Source organism: Cetorhinus maximus, chromosome 5 (genome assembly GCF_964194155.1).
Source record: "Cetorhinus maximus chromosome 5, sCetMax3.hap1.1, whole genome shotgun sequence".
Taxonomy (NCBI): Eukaryota; Metazoa; Chordata; class Chondrichthyes; order Lamniformes; family Cetorhinidae; genus Cetorhinus; species Cetorhinus maximus.
In genome coordinates this window covers 171333387-171355044 of record NC_135883.1, presented here as the reverse complement: position 1 = coordinate 171355044, position 21658 = coordinate 171333387, and the positions used below count along the sequence as shown (strand labels likewise).

At 44.6% G+C, this 21658-nt stretch overlaps 1 protein-coding gene across 2 annotated transcripts in view; it reads right to left on the bottom strand.

Moving 5' to 3' along the window:
- The window catches only part of lrrc73 (leucine rich repeat containing 73), a 172606-nt gene that overhangs the window by 24571 nt on the left and 126377 nt on the right, over window positions 1-21658 (bottom strand). For both annotated transcript variants that reach the window (XM_078542801.1, XM_078542802.1), the window contains one exon: window positions 7628-7817. In XM_078542801.1, the coding sequence (XP_078398927.1) occupies window positions 7628-7817 (190 nt within the window). The remainder of the gene's footprint in view (window positions 1-7627; window positions 7818-21658) is intronic.

The window sequence follows — 21658 nt, the reverse complement described above, 5'->3', positions numbered from 1 at the left end:
GTCTCTCCTACTAATGGAAACATCTTCCCCACGTCCACTCTATCAGGCCTTTCAGTATTCTGTAAGTTTCAATCAGATCCCCCCCTCATCCTTCTAAACTCCATCGAGTATAGACCCAGAGTCCTCAAACGTTCCTCATATGTTAAGCCTTTCATTCCTGGGATCGTTCTCGTGAACCTCCTCTGGACCCTCTCCAGGGCCAGCACATCCTTCCTGAGATACGGGGCCCAAAATTGCTCACAATATTCTAAATGTGGTCTGACCATTACCATCAAGCCAGGAGATCAACGGATGGTTCAATGAAGAGTGCAGGAGGTCATGCCTGGAGCAACACCAGGCAGACCTGGTGTCAACCAGGTGAAGCTATAAAACAGGATAACTTGCGTGCCAAAGAACATAAACAGCAAGTGATAGATAGAGCTAAGCGATCCCACAACTAATGGATCAGATCTAAGCTCTGCAGTCCTGCCACATCCAGTCGTGAATGGTGGTGGGCAATTAAACAATTCACTGGAGAAGGAGGCTCCACAAATATCCCCATCCTCAATGATGGAGGAGCCCAGCACATCAGTGCCAAAGATAAGGCTGAAATATTTGCTACAATCTTCAGCTAGAAGCCCAGAGTGGATGATCCATCCCGGCCTCCTCCAGAGGCCCCCAGCATTACAGATGCCAATCTTCAGCCAATTCGATTCACTCTACATGATATGAAGAAACAGCTCTGAAGGCACTGGATAGTGCAAAGGCTAAGGACCTGACAATATTCCAGCAATAGTATTGAAAACTAGTGCTCCAGAACTTGTCAATCCCCTAGTCAAGCTGTTGCAATACAGCTACAACACTGGCATCTACCCAGCTATGTGGAAAATTGCCCAGGTATGCCCTGTCTACACAAAAAGCAGGACAAATTCAACCCAGCTGTTTACCACCCCATCGGTCTACTCTCGATCATCAGTAAAATGATGTTAGGGGTCATCAATAGTCCTATCAAGCGGCACTAGCTTAGCAATAACCTGCTCACTGATGCCCAGTTTGGGGTCCACCAGGGCCACTCATCTCCTGACATCATTACAGCCTTGGTTCAAACATGGGCAAAAAAGCTGAATTCCCAAGGTGAGGTGAGAGTGACTGCCCTTGACATCAAGGACGCATGTGACCTGAGTGTGACATCAAGGACCCCTAGCAAAACTGGAGTCAATGGGAATCAGTGGGACAACTCTCCACTGGTTGGAGTCATACCTAACACACAGGAAGATGGTTGTGGTTGTTGGAGGTCATTCATTTCAGCTCCAGGGCATCACTACAGGAGTTCCTCAGGGTAGTGTCCCATGCCCAACCATCTTCCAAGGGATGGTAGGGATGTTTACACTAGCATCAAAGTGATTTGAAGAAGCTATTGCAATCACACAAAGCTCTTTGTGGGAATAAGCTGGGGAGGACAAATATAGCTACACATGATGTAAATGTCGAGGATTCAGTTTCAAAATAGGAACATCCTTATACCTTAAGTCCAGCAAAATTATCACAAGTTAAGAAAGAAATTGAATTCATGCTTCAAAATTACGTCATTGAGTCTAGTTACGGTAACTGGAGTTTGCCTAGTCTGATGGTCCTGAACTTGGACAGAACACAAAGACTGTGTGTGGATTATCAAAAGGTAAATGCAGGGGCAAAAGCGGATTCATATCCCATGCCACAGATGGAAGATTGCATTGAGAAAGTGGGACAATCAAAGTTTATCACAAAGATTGACTTGCTGAGAGGATATTGGCAAGCACTGTTTTTGGAGAGAGCAAAGGAGATGTCAGCTTTTGTGATGCCAGATGGCCTATATCAGTTCAAAGTTATGCCATTTGGTATGAAAAATGCACCAGCAACATTTCAAAGTCTGACTAACATATAATTGCAGGACTGGAGAATTGTGTTGTTCATATTGACAACTTGATAGTTTTTAGTCAAACATGGGAGGAGCATTTACAACATCTGGAAGAACTGTTTAATCGACTGCAAGAAGCTAATTTGGTGGTGAACTTGGCTAAGAGTGAGCTTGCAAAAGCGCAAGTTACATATCTAGGTCATATCACTGGACATGGTGAGGTGGCTTTGAGAGCTGTGAAAGTCAAAGCCGAAGCCATTGTGAATTTCCCCATGCCTGCAAAAAAATGTGAAGTTTTGAGATTTCTGGGCATGAGTGGGTTTTACTGGAAGTTTGCATCAAATCTTAGCCAAGTGGTTGCTCCACTGACTGAACTATTAAAAAAGAACAAGAAGTTTCACTGGACACAGGAGTGTCAGAAGGCATCTGACAGTTTAAAAATTGTATTGACTATGATACCAGTTTGGCAGAGGCTAATTATGCCAAGCAGTTTAAGTTAGCAGTTGACACAAGTGGTGTGTGCATTGGTGCCGTACTGCTGCAAGAAGATGAAACTGGAATTGAGAAACCAATAGGGTATTTTTCACGAAAGCTGAATGTAAAACAGATAAGATATTCAACCATCGAAAAGGAGACTCTGGGTCTGGTGTTAGTGTTACAGGATTTTGAGGTTTATGTTGCAAGCAATTCATCAGAAGCAATTGTTTATACAGACCACAATGCTTTAAAATTTCTGGACAAATTTCGAGATCGAAGTGCAAGGCTGTTCAGATGGAATTTATTACTGCAACCATTTAATTTACAGATTATACATATGGCTGGATGAGAAAATCTAATTGCAGATGCATCGTTGAGAGTTTAAATCTTAAAAGGAAATTGGACATTTAAAGCTAGACTGAAATGACCTCTGTTGATACAAAGGATTTGTATGTATATATTGTCATGCTAATGCATGCATCTGGTAATGTAATAGTTAGGTTATATAGATAAGTATAATAAGTAGTGTAAGATGGGTTGAGAAAATTAAGCCGTCTTTTAAAATTATGACAGTTCATTTTTCCATAAGGATGGAGGTGTTATGAAAGTATAATAATTTTCATAATATTATTCTGGTTTATTGTAAAGTAGGTTTATGGGTGTGAGTGTAGCTGATTCTGTTTGTGTGATTTAATTACATTGGAGTCAGGTAGACTGCAAGCTTGAAATTATCAAAAGAAGTTAGGTGTAGAATGTACTTGGAATGCTCATGAGTAAATATGGATGGGGTCTTAAAGTGTAAGGTGTGAAGAGAATTTGCATTTTTAGGTAAGTGAAGGGGTTGTTTGGATTTCAAAAAGATGTTAGAATGTTTACAACTAGCCACATAAGCAAGGCTAAGTAGTATGTTTATTCTTCCAAAGGTTACTGACAATATTGGCAACGTGAAAGATTTTTATATTACAGGAAAGATAAAGTTCCAAAGACATATGGAACAATGGAATTTACATATTAAAGAGAGAGAAACATATATAAAGGAGAATGAAAGGCTATGTTGAGGGGTGGGACATGTCAGATCTAACAGGAATGCGTGAAACAGTCTTTGGGAAGCCTCCAGCCATGTCTGCATAAATCTGCTATGTCCAGTAACTAAAGTTGGAGAAAAGCTTTTGGGAATTCCGCTGTCAAGTGGGTACCATGGTAACTTGCTGGTTTTTTTAATTTAAAGATCTATTTTGGACTGTTGCCTTAAAGGGGGTATCTAATTGGGAGTCAGGTTAATTAGGAATTTTAGGATTTGTTTTAATATTAAGTAATTGTAGTTTTATGTATGCGCCTGAAATTTTTTCTTTTGTTAATAAATATTTTAATTTAATTTTTAAAATCATTGCTTCTGAATTCAGTGCACACATGTTCTCATAATAAATACAAATTGCAATGCCGTTGTGATAGCATGGCCAAGTTTCCCTTGTGAATTTGGTCCGGCGGGCAAACATCATTTGCCACGTCACAACAAGGATTAGAGAGAGAGAAGGAGAAACAGAGTAAAGGATCAGAGATAGAAAGATTAGGAGAAACAGAGTGAAGGATAGAGAAAGGGAGAAACTGAGTGATGGATCACAGGTATATATATATATATATATATATATATATAGAGAGAGAGAGAGAAAAACAGAGTTAAGAATCAGAGATGAAAGAGTGAAGGATCAGAGATCGAGAAAGAGGGAGAAACAGATTGAAGGATTAAAGATAGGGAGGGAGAAACAGAGTGATGGGTCAGAGATAGACGGCAAAACAGTGATGGATTAGGAGGAGAAGGATCTAAGATCAAGAGAGAGGGAGGTGCAGACTGAAGGATCAGAGATAGAGAGGGAGAAACAGAGTGAAGGATCAGAGATGGGGATAGGGGGAGAAACAGAGTGAAGAATCGTAGATAGAGAGAGGAGAAGCAGAGTGAACGATCAGAGATAGCATTTTAAACTTAAGTAAAGGCAATACGTGGGAATGAAAGCAGAGCTAGCTAAAGTGAGCTGGCAAATAAGGTTCAGGGATGCAGTGGCGGGCATTTAAATGGATACTTCAGAATACACATAATAGATACATTCCAACAAGAAAGAAAAATTCCAAGGGGACAACCCACTATCTGTGGTGAACAAAGACAGTATCAAACTTAAAGAAAAAGCATATAATTGTGCAAAGATGGGAGGTAGGTCAGAAGTTTAGACAGAATATAAAGAATGACAAAAGGATTAATAGGGAGGGAAAAATTAGAGCATGAGCAAAAGCTAGCTAGAAATAAAAAGATGGATAGTAAGATGTTCTACAGATACTTAAATCAGAAAAGAGTTAAAAAACTGAGTGCTGGACCTATAGAAAGTGAGTCTGAGGAATTGATAATGAAAAATAAAGAGATGGCAGATGAATTGAACAGATACTTTGCATTGGTCTTCACTATAGAGGATACAGGTAACAGCCCAGAAATAGCTGTAAATCAGGCAATGGAAGGGAGGGAGGACCTCAAGAAAATTACAATCACCAGGGATGTAGTATTAGCAAATTGTTGGAGCTGCAGACTGATGAATCCCAGGTCCGGATGGGCTTCATCTGAGGGTCTTAAAAGAAGTGGCTAGTGAGATAGTTGACGTGTTGGTTTCAATTTTCCAAAATTCCATAGATTTGGGGAAGGTTCCATTAGATTGGAAGACAGCAAATGTAACTCCATTATTCAAAAAGGGAGGGAGACGAAGGCAAAAACTATAGGCCAGTTAACTTAACATCTGTCATAGGGAAAATGTTGGAAGCTATCAGTAAAGATGTTATGATAAATTCAAGGCAATCAGGCCAAGTCAACATGATTTCGTAGAAGGAAAATCTTGCTTAACCAATTCATTGGAGTTCTTTGAAGGAGTCACATGTGCTGTGGATAAAGGAGGACGGGTGGATGTACTGTACTTAGATTTCCAGAAGGCATTTGCAAAGGTGCCGTATCAAAGTTATTGTGAAAAATAAAAGCTCATGGTGTAGCGGGGACATATTGGCATGGATAGAAGATTGGCTAGCTAACAGGAAACAGAGTAGGCATAAATGGGTCTTTTTCTGGTTGGCAGATGTAACGAGTGGTGTGCCACAGGGATCAGTGCTGGAGCCCCAACTTTTTACAATTTATATAGATGACTTGGATGAAGGAACCAGTATAATTGCTAAATTTGTTGATGACACAAAGATAGGTAGGAAAGTAAGCTGTGAAGAGGACATAAGGAGGCTACAAAGGGAATTAGATGGGTTAAGTGAGTGGGAAAAGATCTGGCAAATGGTATATAATGTGGGAAAATGTGAAATTGTCTAATTTTGGCAGCAAGAATAAAAAAGAAGCATATTATTAACTGTTGAGAGATTGCAGAGCTCTGAGATTTGGAGGCATCTGGGTGTCCTAAAGCATGAATCACAAAAGGCTAGTACGCAGGTACAGCAAGTAGTTAGGAAAGCTAATAGAATGTTATTATTTATTGAGAGGGGAATTGAATATAAAAGTAGGGAGGTTATGTTTCAGTTGTACAGGACATTGGTGAGACCACATCTGGGGTACTGTGTACAGTATTAGTCTCCTTATTTCAGGAAGGATGTAAAGCATTAGAAGCGTTTCAGAGAAGATTTACTAGACTAATACCTGGAATGAGTGGGATGCCTTATGAGGAAAGGTTAGACTGGCTAGGTTCGTATCTGCTGGAGTTTAGAAGAGTAAGAGGTGAGTGAATTGAAGCATATAAGATCATAAGGGGTCTTGACAGGATGGATGTGGAGAGGATGTTTCCTCTTGTGGGAGAACTTTAAACTAAGGGTCACTGCTTAAGAATAGGGGGTCGCTTATTTAAGACAGAGATGAGAAAAAAAATTCTCTCAGAGGGTCATGAGTCTTGGAACTCTCTTCCTCAAATGGCAGTGGAAGAATGTTTTCCAAGGCAGAGCTAGATAGATTGTTGATAAAAAATGGGGGAAAGGTTATTTGGGGTAGGTGGGAGGTTATAATCAGATCGGCCCTGATCTTATTGAATGGCCAAGCAGGCTCAAAGGGTCAAGTGGCCTACTCTTGCTCCTAATTTGGATGTTTGTATGTTCATACATTCATAGATAGAGAGAGATGGAGAAACAGAGTGAAGGATCAGAGATGGACAGCAGGAGAAACAGAGTTAAGGATCAGAGAGGAAGAAACGGAATGAAGGATCTAGATAGAGAGGGAGGGTGAAACAAAGTGAAGGATCAGAGTTACAGAGAGAGGGAGAAACAAAGATAAGCATCAGAGTTAGAGGGAGAGAGGGAGAAACAGAGAGCAGGATCAGAGATGCAGAGAGAGGGAGAAACAATGTGAAGGTTCAGAGATGGAGACCGAGGGAGAAAGAGTGAAGGTTTAGAGATTAAGAGAGCGAAAAACAGAGTGAAGGATCAGAGATAGAGGAAGAGGGAAACAGAATGAAGGATCAGAGATTGAGAGAGAGAGGAGATTGAGAGAGAGAGAAACAGAGTGAAGGGTCAGAGGTCAAGAAAGAGAGAGAAACAGAGTGAAGGATCAGGGATCAAGAAGGAAGGAGAAACAGAGTGAAGGATCAGAGATTGATAGTGTGGGAGAAACAAAATCAAAGATCAAGAGGGGGAAACACTGTGAAGGATCAGACAGAGTTGGATAGGGAGAAGCAGAATGAAGGCTCCGTGAGAGAGGGAGAAGGAGAAACAGAGTGAAGTATTAGAGATGGAGGTAGAAACTGAGTGAAGAATTATAGATAGAGTGAGATACAGAGTGAAGGATCAGAAATTGAGAGCGAGGGATAAATGGTAAAGGATCAATGATGGAGAGAGAGGGAGAAACAGAGTGAAGGGTCACAAAGACGAACAAGGTGACTGGAGAAAAGGATTTTCAGGAACACAAAGCATACCTGCTGAATTGCCAATATGAGTTTTAGACCAATAAAAAAGAATGACTGGTACTTATCTAGCACCTGACCATATCTCTCAGAAATATCCAAAAGCATTTTGCATTCAGCTAATTCATTGACTGTAATTCACATCCACCCCCTCCAGGATTCAAGTCAGTCCAATAACTTTTTTCCACCTATTAGAACCCACTCGCCTCCCTCTATTCATCCCAGATCCTGTGCCCCACTTCTGCTCCCCGCTAGTATGTTGTCAGAGATGTTCTTTGCAATGTATGACATAGAGTCTTTGGCCAATTTTGGTCCAACACCCACAATAGCTGAGACAAATTTAAATATAATTCCTCACTGCACTGAGAAATCCAGATTTCCTTCTCTCTTTCTGCATCTTCTTGCCCTTCATTCTCATTTTCCTCCTCTTCCTCTCCCTCAGACAACAGATCCGAGATTTGCTGTTGTAGTTCCAAGCTGATGTTGTTTTCTGATAGGATGAGAGTCCGCATGGAAGTGGGATAATTCTCCACCATGTCCAGAAATATCTGAGAGAGACAGAACAAATGCAGAATTATGGCACTGACCATTGGGCAGGGAGGGGAGGTCACTGCACAATATACCATAATATATCAGCCCAAGTTTATCATGGGCAGCATCCACTTTCATGTTACGATTCTATTAAGTACTTCCCAATGTATGGTTAGTATCACTAGGACTTACAGATTAGAAGATTTCAGTTGGTGCAACACATTAATTAATCGCAATGCTACTGAATCTAGTGTTGGTCCTCTGGAGAGTGAGTCTGGGGGATTGATAATAGAAAACAAAGAAATTGTGAAAGCATTGAACAGGTATTTTGTGTCTGTCTTCATGGTAGAGGACTTAGAAAACTGCCTTAGAAAATCAAGAGACGATAGGCAGGGATGAACTTAATAAAATCACCTTCACCAGGGAAAGGTTGCTAGGAAAACTATTAGACCTAAAAGCTGACAGGTCTCCAGGACCGGATGGGCTGCATTCTAGGGTCTTAAAGAAAGTGGTGACACAGATAGCAGATGCATTGGTTATAATCTTCCAAAATTCCTTAGATTCAGGAAAGGGTCCAGTGGATTGGAAAATAGCTAATGTAACATCTTTATTGAAGGAAAGAGGGAGGCAGGAAGCAGGAAGCTATAGGCCATTTATCCTAACATCTGTCATAGGGAAAGTGCTAGAATCCATTAGTAAGGAGGTTATAGCAGGATACTTAGAAAATCATAATGTGATCAGGCAGAGCCAACATGACTTTGTGAAAGGGAAATCATGTTTAACTAACCTGTTAGAGTTTTTTGACGAAGTAACATGCAAGGTCAATAAAGGGGAACTGGTAGATGGCATTTATACCACGTCAAAGGTTACTACACAAGTAAGAGCACATGGTGTAGGGGGTAACATATTAGCATGGATAATAGATTGGTTGGCTAACAGGAAGCAGAGAGTAGGGATAAATAGGTATTTTCCGGATTGGCAAGCTGTAATTAGTGGAGTGCTAGAGGGATCAGTGCTGGGTCCACAACTATTTACAATCCATATCAATGACTTGGATGAAGGGACAGAATGTATGGTAGCTAAATGTGTCGCTGACACCAAGATATCTCAGAAAGTAAGTTGTCAAGAGGACATAGAGAGTCTATAAAGGGATATAGACAGGTTAAATGGACGAAAATTTAGCAGATGGAGTACATGGTTGGTAGATGTGAACTTGTTCACTTTGGCAGGAAGAACAGAAAAGCAGTATACTATTTAAAAGGAGAAAGATTGCAGAACTTGGTGGAACAGAGGGATCTAAGTGCCCTGGTACATGGTCACATAAAGTTAGTTTGCAGCTGCAGCAAGTGATTAGGAAGGCAAAACATTTTTTGGTGTTTATTGCAAGAGGAATGGAATATTAAAGTAGGGAAGTTTTACTCCAGCTGTACAGGGTCTTGATGAGGCCACATCTGGAGTAGTGTATGCAGTTTTGGTCTCCTTATTTAAAAAAAGATATAATTGCTTTAGAAGCAGTTCAGATAAGGTTCACTGGACTCATTCCTGGGATGAAAGGGTTGTCTTATGAAGAAAGGTTAGGCCTATATCCATTGGAGTTTAGAAGAATGAGAGGTGATCTTGTTGAAACGTATAAGATCCTGAGGGGAATTGATAGGGTGGCCATCTGGAAGATGTTTCCTCTTGTGGGGGAGACTAAAACAAGGGGACATATTTAAAAATAAGAGGTCTCCCTTTTAAGACAGAGATGAGGAGAAACTTTTTCTCCCAAAGGGTCATTGATGTGTGGAATTCTCTTCCCCATAAAGTAGTGGAGGCTGGGTCTTTGAACTTACTTAATGCAGAATTGGACAGATTTTTGTTAGGCAAGGGGGTCAAGGGTTGTAGGGGGGGCAGACCGCAAAGTGGAGCTGAGACCGCAGCCAGATCAGCCATGATCTTATTGAATGGTGGAGCAGACTCGAAGGGCCAAATAGCCTACTCCTGCTCCTTTGTTCCTAATTCCTTCCTGTGCTGTCGAGATGTTGCCTGTTATTATCAAGACAGGATTGACACGCAAAAATATCTGGTGGAATCAGAGAAAAATATGGAAAGAAACAGATAGAAGAGAAAATAGAGAAACAGCAGAGAAAGAAGTAGAAAAGGAATGAGTTTAAGATGCAAAAGACTAAAAGTGCTCTCTTGTGACTCAAGTTGGATACACAGCAATAAATGACTATTGGTCAGTTTCTTCATTAATTCAAAGACCATCAAATGTAACATTTCTGTTGTATCATGAATTTTATAAGGCAGATTTACTGCAGAGTGTTTTGATTCAACAGGAATACAGTTAGTGCTCACTTAACATTTTCTTTGCATTCCTGAAAAGTGTAAATTTAAGTTAAAGAATATTAAATGAATCAGATTTTCTCATCACAACTAATGTAAAATGCTGTACTTAGGTTCTGTAGGACCTTTCTCATCAGAAAAAATATTAAAACATGCCCTGTTAGCTGAAATACTTTACACTGATAAATTCCTATCAGACCATAAGGCCATAAGACGTAGGAGCAGAAGCAGGCCATTTGGCCCACTGAGTCCGCTCCGCCATTCAATAAGATCATGGCTGATCTGATAATCCTCAGCTCCACTTTCCTGCCTTTTCCTCATAACCCTAATTCCCTTACTGATTAAAGATATGTCTATCTCAGCCTTGAATATACTTAATGGCCCAGCCTCTACATCCCTCTGCGATAAAGAATTCCACAGGTTCACTACCCTCTGAGACAAGAAATTCCTCCTCATCTCTGTTTTAAATGGGTGCTCCCTTACTCTGAGATTATTCTCTCTGGCCCTAGACTCTCCCACAAGGGGAAACAACCTCTCAGCATCTACTCTGTCAAGCCCCCTAGGAATCTTATATGTCTCAATAAGGTCGCCTCTCATTCTTTTAAACTCCAATGAGTACAGGCCCAATCTACTCAACCTCTCCTCATAAGAAAATCCATCCATCCCCAGAATCAACCTAGTGAACCTTCTCTGGATTGCCTCCAATGCCAGTATATCTTTCCTTAGATAAGGGGACCAAAACTGTTCACAGCATTCTAGGTGTGATCTAACTAATGCCTTGTATAGTTTTAGCAAGACTTTCTATTTTCATACTCCATTCCCTTTGAAATAAAGGCCAACATTACATTTGTCTTAACTATTACCTGCTGAACTTGTATGCTAGCTTTTAAGGATTCATGCATGAGGACCCCCAAATCTCTCTGTGCTGCAGCTTTCTCCAGTCTTTCTCCATTTAAATAATATTCAGCTCCTCTATTCTTCCTGCCAAAGTGCAAAACCTCACATTTTCCCATATTATATTCCATCTGCCATGTTTTTGCCCACTCACTTAACCTGTCTATATCCCTCTGTAGACTCTTTGGGCGGAATTTTCCGAGCCTGCTGGTGGTGGGCATGATAGGTGGCGTGTGCGGAAATATGGCGTGATCCACTTCACGAAGGCATGAAGGCAGGTTGTGATCTTGTGCTCAGCCTGCTGAAGGCGGGCCGTGTTTCCCGCCATCGGCTGGCAGGGAGCTAATTGTAATACATTAGCACATAATTAAAAGGTCATCCCGCCAGGCTCTTGGAACCCCGCCGTATCGTCCTTCCACATCGGCGGAAAGGACACTGATGTGTTTCACAACTGCACACAGGCGACAAGCACTTGGCGGCCTTCACTTTGGAGGAACTGAGGTGAGTGAGCAGCAGTGTTCACCATAGCTTGCCCCTTGTTTACAGGCCTAAGGGGCGCCAGGGGACGAGGGAAACTGATGCCCGGCCCTGCAGGCGACTGCTGAGGGGTGGGGGTGTCTGGGGAGCAAGTGCTGGCCAGCCTCAGAGGCAACTGCTGAGGGGTAGGGGGTGTCTGGGGGCAAGTGCTAGCCAGCCTCAGGGAGACTGATGAGGGGCGGGGGTTGTCTGGGGGCAGTGCTGGCCAGCCTTGGAGGCGACTGCTGAGGGGGGGTCAAGTGCTGCCCTGGCACTGCATCCCATGCACAGGCAATCGAGGTGGGGGTCAGCGTAAGCGATGGAAACGGCCTCACATTAGGGTCACTTGTATAAACTAACCAACCTCTGCAACTAAGACAGATCAGGTACAGCCACAGTGATATGATTGGGGTCAGGCTCCCAGCCTGCCTGCCCATGCAAGCATTGTGGAGGCACCAAAGGGCCACCAAGCACTCCATACCTTACCCCCCTCCGCCCCTCCACCCACCCCAGCACAGATTTCGAATCTGCCACCACTTTATTGCAGCACAGAGCAGATGCACACCTTATACAATCTCCTCGCCAACACTGGCCATGTAGCAGTCACTGCTGGAGGTGCTCACAGCCCCTTTCAATCTCAGCATCCTGGTTTGGGCCAGTGTCCCCCATGTCGCAGGTTGACAGGGCAGCCATGCAGCGCACTCATCTCTGGCCATCCGAGTGGTGATCAGCACTCTCTGGGGAACATTAAGGGGCGCTCACACAGGGCCAGGAAAGGTACTAAGTACAGCCATGATAACCACGTCTCTCTCTCTCTTTCATGCTGCAGGAGAACCACTTCAGGATCATAGATCCTGGTGACCTAGCTGTGCCTGATGGGTTACAGAGACCGTAGAAGACGGAGGAGAGACTGAGGCACCTGGCAATGCAAAGGCAGGAGCAGCAACCTCATGAAGAAAGGGCAGCAGGAGCTCCCACACACGCTGCCCAGGAGCGACAGTGAGCTGTGGCTGGTCAGAGCCTAGTGACGCCCAGGGGCTATAGACACCGCCTGCCATTCCTGCAGATGGCTGAGAACCAGTGTCACTGACGACTGTGTCTAGGGACCTGATGACTCACATCTGCCACTTACTGCAGGACTTGGCGCCAAGGGGACATGAAGGGCATCCAATGCCAGTGGCTGTGAAAGTGACCGTGGCGCTCAATTTCTATACCAGTGGCTCCTTTCAGGGCTCCACAGGTGTCCTCTATGGGATTTCACAATTCGCCACCCACAAATGCATCCATGAGGTCACAGATGCCATCTTCTCCATGGCACACAACTTTATGCATTTCACCCAAGACCAGGACAGCTAGGATGGAAGGGCCATTGGATTCGCCCTGATCTCGGGATTCCCACAGGTGCAGGGTGCGATTGACTGCACATACGTGGTGCTCAGGTCTCCATTGCTACACTCGGTGGACTTCATCAACCGTAAGGGCTTCCACTCACTGAGTGTGCAGCTGGTATGCGATCACCAGAAACGCAACCTGCAGGTATGCACACGGTTTCCAAGGAGTGTGCACGACAACTACACCCTGAGTCGCTCGCAGATCCCTGCAGTCTTTCAGGGCCCACAGAGGCTGCAGGGTTGGCTACTTGGGAACAAGGGCTACCCGCAGAGGCCATGGCTGATGACACCCGTGCAGCAGCCTCAGACTGCAGCAGATCGACGCTATAATGAGGCTCATGCAACAGCTCGCAACTTGGTGCAGCAGACCATTGGGATACTAAGGATGCAGTGCCTGGCCCGGTCTGGTGGAGCCCTGCAATACAGTCCGCAGAGGATGTCACGCATCGTCGTCATCTGCTGCGCCTTATACAACCTGGCGCTGCAACGGTGTGAGGAGCTGGCTGAGGAGCAGATGGAGAAGCTGCATGTCTCCTCCGATGAGGAGGATGCTGACGGGGATGTGGGTGAGGGGGTCCTCGGTTGTGACGATGACGGGGATGAAGCTCTCGCACTGGCTAGGTGAGGCAGGCGCACTTGGGACGCCCTCATAGCTACTAGATTTGTGGAGGATGATGACGACATGCAGTGAGGTGTCGACATAGATCCTCACATCACAGTTGTGAACATTTGACTCCTTTCTGGCTTATCTCAGTGTCAATACCCTCTGTGAGAATGCTCCTAATAGTCGCTCCATGGCTGGAGGATGATGACAACATGCAGTGAGGACACTCCATAGGCCTTCACATGGCCTCTGAGAATGTCTGACTCCTGTCTCACCGAGGGCAGCTCGCTTGCGCTCCATGATCAGGGCCATCTGAGAGACGCAGCCATGAAACTTTAGATGCATCTGATGCTGTGTCTGTTTTCAGCACCTCAAAACTTCAGGAGCTGGTGCACAACATCACTGGTCGCAGATGCTGGTGTGATGGGGTCCAGCCCCACCTTAAAGTGCTGAGAGCACATAAAGAGTATGAGAGAACTCTGTGGTGCTTGCCCACTGCATTCTGGCAGCAATGACCAGCACTGCTTAGGTGCAGGCATCAGTAATGTTTCCAGGGAGCGTGAGGCTAGACCATTACTGCGGTCTGAAGGTGGCACAGAGCACAGGGAAGAGGCCCTAGACTGAGACACCTGCCTTTTATCTTGTGCAGAAAGGTTTCATATCTGAGTGACAAGAACATTGCTCATCAGAACAAGGAGCCATAGGCAGGGAGACATTCTTGGGAGTTTATTGACAATAGTGAACATTATGTACAAGTGATTAACACCCGTGCCCAGATTGTGCAACTAATTCTCCTTAACTGTTCTAAACCTGCTGCTATGTCTTGGTGCTCCCCGGACATCCACAGCAGAGGTGGAGGCAGCCTACTGATTGTGATGCCCTGTCTATGATGACTTTGGCGGATGTCCTCTGGAGGACCAAGGCTTGAAGGGCCCCAGCCTGCTTTTGGGGTCCTGCTGTGTGGCAATGGCACCCTCCTCTGCTTGTGAAGCTGGATCTGTGGAGGTCACAGGAGGAGGGGAGTCAGATGGGCTGGTCACTCCCAGAGTCACCTAGGTGGAAAGCCCCAGAGCGTGCACCTGCTGAACCTCCTCCCAGTGGGTGCCCAAGGGCCCCTGGCTGACTCCGTGAGCGGAAGGGGTAGCTGGAGTGAGATCGAGCTGCCCAGCACCCAACTTGCATACACACTGTTGGAGGCCAAGTATGGCATCAGCGATGGAGCTAAGCCTGCGCAGTAGTGTAGAAGTGACGTCCTGGATCAAGGTCTCCATGGCGGCCGCCATCCTGCCGGTGTTGACCTTGGTGCGTTGCAATGCTATCAGCTCAGCCTGAAGATGGATGGACTCCTCCATTGTGCCTTGCAGTGTGAGGATTGCAGCGGACACCCCTTCCTGATGTTCCCAAGCTTGTCTTTGCTGCTCCAGAGGCTCGTCATCTGACTCAGACTCAGCAACATTCTGGCCTCCAGCAGTCCTCCAAGTGCTGGGGATGTGGAAAGTCCCAGCCTCCGCCTGCTGTGGATCAGAAAGTGCGATGTGCTCACCAGATTATGATCCTGAGGCTACTCTAAAGCTAGATCCTACCGAGGTGCGTGTCTCTGTGCTGGTGCATTGTGTGGATGAGCGCTGTGACGGGACTTCAGGGAGGGTGCCTTCAGGTTCCTTTTCGGAGGTTTCTTCGGAGCTTGCTTGGAGGCTCTGGGTCGTGAACTCCATCTGCTGCTTCTCAGGTGTGCCTGCGAAAGCAAAGGGAGATAATTCGTGCATGGCAGTGACCTGTGAAAGAGGACACATCACTCAGTATGGTTATCCGATGCATGTTGCACTGCTGGACCCTCACTTGGTAGAGCAGCACCAAGCTCACTGTCAGCACAGGACCGGTCCCAGTCATTGCTGTCCAGCTGGATGGCTCTGTTTTCAAATTCTGTGAGAACTTTAAATTCCAGCATCCCTCCACCTATCTGTGGTCTTTCCCTCCTGTTGTGAGCCAGTTTGTCCTGCATGGATAGAGATGGGGAGAGTGTATCAGGATGCTTACCAGGCCAGGTGATAAGTATGTCTGGCCTGTGTGGGTGGTGATTGGTCCCAAGGATGGGATGAGGACAGTGATGGTGTGTATGAATGGTGATATCCCTTGCACTGGCAGTGAGTGAGGGCCCTGTGGATGTTTGATAGGTTTGTGAGTGTGTGAGTGGGGAGTGATGAAAAGAGTGACTTACCCTGGCGGAATGGAGGAGATCATTCATCCTTTTGCGGCACTGGGTGGCTGTCCTCTTCTTAAGGGTGTTGGCATTGACCACTGCTGCCACTGTCTCCCAAACCGGGCTGGTGACATTGCTACCCAACCTGTGGCCAGTGTGGGGGTAGAACACATCCCGGCGGGCCTCCACGGCATTCAGCAGTCGCTTGAGGGACCCAGCGTTGAAGCGGGGGACTGCAGTCTTTTTGCCTTTTCTGGCCATGTCTCCCAGGCAGCAGTGGTGAGCTCGTGGCGATGAGAGCTTTGCTGGCAGCTGCCTTTTAAAGATGGCGGCTGGCGCAATGCAACAGTGGGGGTGATGGCGAACGGGCGCCTGCCATGGAAACGGCGTGTTTCGCGGGAGTGAATATATGATGAGGCCGGCTTGGGAAGAAAAGGTGTGAAAACCCACCATTTTCATCGGCAAGTAGGACTCCATTTTACCCGCCTGCTACCGTACTTAGTGCAATTCTGGCAAAATTCAGCCCTTTGTCACAATTCGCAAATTAAATAACTTATAAAATAAAATAAGTTTAAAAGAGAAAAGACATATGCTAACCCTTTCTACTTCACAGAATTGTTACAGCACAGAACGTGGTCATTTGGATTGTTGCGTCTGTGCCGTCTCACATAGGAGCAATTTATCTAGTGGCACTCCCATGCCTTCTCCTTACAGGCCTGCACATTCTTGCTTTTCATGAAATAATGCAATTCCTTCTGGAATGCCTTGATTGAATCTGCTTCCACCACACTCTTGGCCAGTGCATTCCAGATCCTAACCACTCGCTGCATGAAAAGGTTTTTTCCTCAGGTTGCTATTGCTTCTTTTGCCAATTACCTTAAATCTATGCCCTCTTGCTCTTGATCCTTCTAGGAACATTTTTCCTCATCAACTCTGTCCAGTACACTCATGATTTTGAACAGCTTTATCAAATCTCCTCTCAACCTTCTATTTTCCAAGAAAAACAGTCCCAATTTCTCCAATCTATTTATGCAATTAAAGTTCCGCTGCGGCCATTCTCGTGAATCTTTTCTGTACTCCCACTGATGCCTTCATATCTTTTCTAAAGTGTAGTGCCCAGAATTAGAAACAATACTCCAGTTGAGGCTGAACCAGTGTTTCATACAGGTTTAACATAATTTCTTTGCTTTTACACCCTATGTCCTTATTGATAAAGCCCAGGATGCCATATGCTTTGTTAACTGCTCTCTCAACCTGTCCTGCCACTGCTCTCTCAACCTGTCCTGCCCCCTTCAATCATTTATATGCATATACATCCAGCTCCCTCTGCTCCTGCAGCCTCTTTGGAATTGCACACTTTATTTTATATTGTCTCTCTATGTTCTTTCTGCCAAAATGAATCACTTTGCACTTCCCTGCATTAAATTTCATCTGCCACTGGTCTGCCCATTCCACCCACCTGTCAATGGCTTTTTGAAATTCTACACTATCCTCCGAACAGCTCACAATGTTTCCAAGTTTTGTATCATCCACAAATTTTGAAATTATGCCCCCTAGACCAAGGTTCAGGTCATTAATATATTTCAAGGAGAACAAGGGTCCCAATACCAATCCTCAGAGAACTTCATTATAAATCTTCCTCCTATACAAAAAACATCCACTAACCATTAGTCTCTGTTTTTTGTCACACTGCCAATTTCATATCCGTATTGCTACTGTCCCTTTTATTCCATGGGCTATAATTTTTCTCACAAGTCTGTTGTGTGGTACTGCATCAAATGTCTTTTGAATGTCCATTTATGCCACATCAACAGCATTACTCTCATCAACCCTCTTTGTTATCTCATCAAAAAACTCCAGAAAGTTAAACACGATTTTCCCAAAACAAATCAATGCTAACTTTCCTTAATTAACACGCATTTGTCCAAGTGACTATTAATTTTGTCCTGAATTATCGTTTCTAGAAGATTCCCCACCACCAAGATTAAACTGACTGGCCTGTATTGCTGGGCTTATCCTTATGCCCTTTTTTCAACAAGGGTGTAACATTTGGAGTTCTTCAGTCCTCTGGCACCACCCTGAGTCGAAAGAAGGCTGGAAAACAATGGCCAGTGCCTCCTCAATTTCCACCCTTGCTTCCCCTAGTATCCTCAGTGGATGCATCCCATCTGGTCCTGGTGCCTAACGATTTTAAGTACAGACAACCTATCAAATACCTCCTCCTTATCAATTTTAAACCCTTCAAATATCTGAATTACCTCCTCTTTCACCATTACCTGCACATCTTGTTCCTTGGTAAAGATATGCAAAGTATTCATTTGATACCTTCGCCATGCTCTCTGCCTCCAACTGTAAATCCCTTTTATTGGTCCCTAATCACCCCTACTCCTCCTTTTATTACAATTTTACAATTTATATGCCTATAGAAGACATTTGAATTTCCTTTTATATTAGCTGCTAGTCTCTTTTCATACTCTGTCTTTGCTTCTCTTATTTGCTTTTGCACTTACCCTCTGAACTTTCTATATTCAGCCTGGCTCTCGGTTGTATTATTGAAATGACATCTGTCATAATCACACTTTTTCTTTTCATCTTTATCTCTATTCCTTTTATAATACGGGGAACTCTGGATTTGTTTGCCCTGTTTTTCCACTTTGTGGGAATATACCTTGGCTGTGCCACAATTTCTCTTCACTAAAGGCAGCCCATTGTTCAGGTACTGTTCTGCCTGCCAACTTTTGATTCCAATTGATCTGGGCCAGATCTATTCTCACCCCATTGAAGTTAGCTTTCCCCAAGTTAATTATTCTTACTCTAGATTGTTCCTTGTCCTTTTCCGCCTCCTCCCGCTTGCCAGCCCTCCAGCTCACTGCCTTTCCTGTTCCTCCCACCTCCAGCTTGCTAACCTTCCAGCTCGCCACCTCCCCTGCTCGCCAACCCTCCCACTTGCCACCTCCCCTGTTCACCAACTCCCCCTCCCACTTGCCACCACTCCCACTCACTAACCCTGCAGATCACTGCCGATTGTGCTTGCCCAACCTCCTGCTCACCACACATCCTGCTCCCGACCCTATAGATAAAGGACAAGGAACAATCCCAGAGTAAGAATAATTAACTGGGGGAATGCCAACTTCAATACGGCGAGTCGGCAACATTGGCAAGAAGGAGGGTCAGCAGTCACTGTGGGGGCGGGGGGGAGGCTGGTCAGTGAGATGGAGAGTTGGGTCTTAGGAAAGGCCACTTCAAAGTGGCATCGATCAGGTCATGCAACCCTACGTCAGACTCGGCACAAATCAACGTTAAAACGAAACTCCCTACGTTAAACATGAATACTGGCGTTTGCAGATAATTGGCAATGACAAGCAATATTGTAACGTATTTGTGTGTCAGAGCTACTTAAATAATACATATTGAAACCACTTAAAATCAGCAGCTCAGGTGGTTTGTACTTGAGATGTTAACGTCTTTATTAACAAACAGCACGCATTTTTCGAACATTAACTGTTCTCGTGTAACCATTAACTTATCGTTCACAGACATTATGGGAACAGCCTGGTTCAAAAAGGTTTTGCATCATTCTTACAGTCCCTTTACTTTTTTTTTAACTGCACAACATTAAAATAGGGCAACTTAAAATGGGGCAATTTAAAACAGGGATTTCACTCTGTTGGACAACATAACATTGAGCCATAGCCTTATCCCAATGACGAGTGATGCAAATGTTTAAAATACTTTGTTTAAACTTCTCATTTTACTAACATTAAAAACGAAAGAGCATTTGAGCACCATTTGGCGGAGCTCTGTGAAAGTGCTCATATGCAAAAAATTGAATTATACAATTAAAGGTTAAATTCCAAAACCAATTAAAATGTATATGCCTGCAAAATAAGGATACTGCAGCTGTAACAGTTCCAATGAGATTGTAATGAGCACATTGCTGACATAAAAATGATTGTTGAAAATTCTGATACATGAAGAGCGAGTTGTCACTTATACGGAGATTGGTTACACATTCATTCAAAGATTGTGTTGTTATGGTAAACTGGTGAAGAATAATGAAGAGCACTAGAATTATGTGAAGGAAACAGACAACTACACTCAAGAGTGTAATCAACTCATGGAGAAAATGGCTTTGAAAAAAACTTTGAAAATCAAGATAAGGAAGAACAACAGACACATTTTGGTTGGGGAGGAGGGAGATGAAGGGAATGGACAGAATTGTAGGCTGACAAGGTGAATTTGTTAGTGGACAGCAGGATAAAAGGACTGATTTTGGTGGCATTTCAGGAAGTCTGCAGCAACCCTTTAACTTCTGCCTTTAACTGCAGTGTTAACTGCAGGAGGTGGAAAACCCCCATAGGACAGGCAGGTTAGTAATTTAAATGTGGTAAGTGCTCTTTGTCAACTTTTTAAACCCTGATTTCTGACTATAAAGGAGGGGGGAACTTAAAACATTGGGTGGGATTTTATGGCCCTGTTGGGGACAGGGATGTAAAATACAGCAAGCCATTCAAAATTCCATTGACTTCGGTGGGACTGTAATATCCTGCTAGCGTAAAATTCTGCCTAGTTAACTATGACTAGAGAAAAAGTACTAGGATGACTAATGGAACTAAAAGCTGACAAGTTCCCTGAATCCTAGGATCTTAAAAGAAGTGGCTGTGGCGATAGTGGATGCATTGTTTGTAACCTTCCAAAATTTCCTAAATTCCGGGAAGGTGCAGCAGATTGAAAACCCCCAAATTTAACACTCTATTCAAGAAAAGGGGGTGACAGAAAGCAGAATACTATGGCCAGAATTTTACGCGCTAGTAGTGGGCATGAGCCTGACCCAGAAGAATGTTAAATTTCGCAAGAGGCCGTTGGGCACGCGTCCTGACGTCATCGCGCACTCGCACAATATTTCAGTCGACAGGTGCACACAGGACTCGGAAGCGCATCTGCTGACAATTATTCAGCCACTTAAGGCAATTAAAATTGCAATTAAAGTCAATTTTACTTGTCTGTGCGATTTTGTGCTCATCACACGGGCAATATAGGCAGGCGGCCAACTTGTTTTTTCACTTTTCTCATCCAAAGGCGCGATGAAAGGGGAGCGGAGTATTGCCTGTGTGAGTTGTTAGTTCAGATGAGAGTTTGCTGTTGCTTGTTTGTTGAAATTTCAGACTTTTTCCTGTGGTTTCTTCTGAAATATTTGCTTTGTTAGCTTTGTTTTGAGGACCCTTTCGTTTTGTCAACTCTTTTGGACCATTTCTGCCAAGTGCAGCCTTCAGTGCACGGGATAGTGCCATCTGCATTTCAGCAGATGGGGATTGTGTACTCTGTGGGAGGACGTGCTCTGAGGAGGAAGAGAGGGGCAGAAGGGACGGGAGGTCAGCTGTCCGCAGGCAGCTCGCAGGCACAGACCTGTCGGAGGAGAGGTACTGGCACAGGGGGTGCAGGACCAGCAGGGAGAGCAAGGCAGAAGGGACCGCAGAAGACACCACTATTCTGCTGCCAGCTACCTCAACATGTCTGAGGTCCAGTGCCGCAGGAGGCTCCACCTCTCCGCCATGACATCAATATGCCAGATGATTGGTCCTGAGATCACCTCCAACTGTGTGGGTGGGCACCCAATGCCAGGGCTCTGAAGGTCACAGTAGGCCTCGATTTTTCTGCTTCTGGGTCATCCCAGAGGTCAGTGAGGGTCTGTATGGGGTGTCCCAATCAGGTGTCCACAGTTGTGTCAGGTTCATCACTGACGCTTTATTCAGACGGGTCCTCACATTCATTCATTACCGGACATACCAAGCCAATCAGGCTGAGCAAGCCAAAGGCTTCGCAGCTATTGCTGGGTTCCCCCACATTCAGGGTACCATAGACTGCACTCATGTGGCCATCAAGGTATCAGCAGGTCAGCCAGGTCCTTCGTGAATAGAACAGGTTACC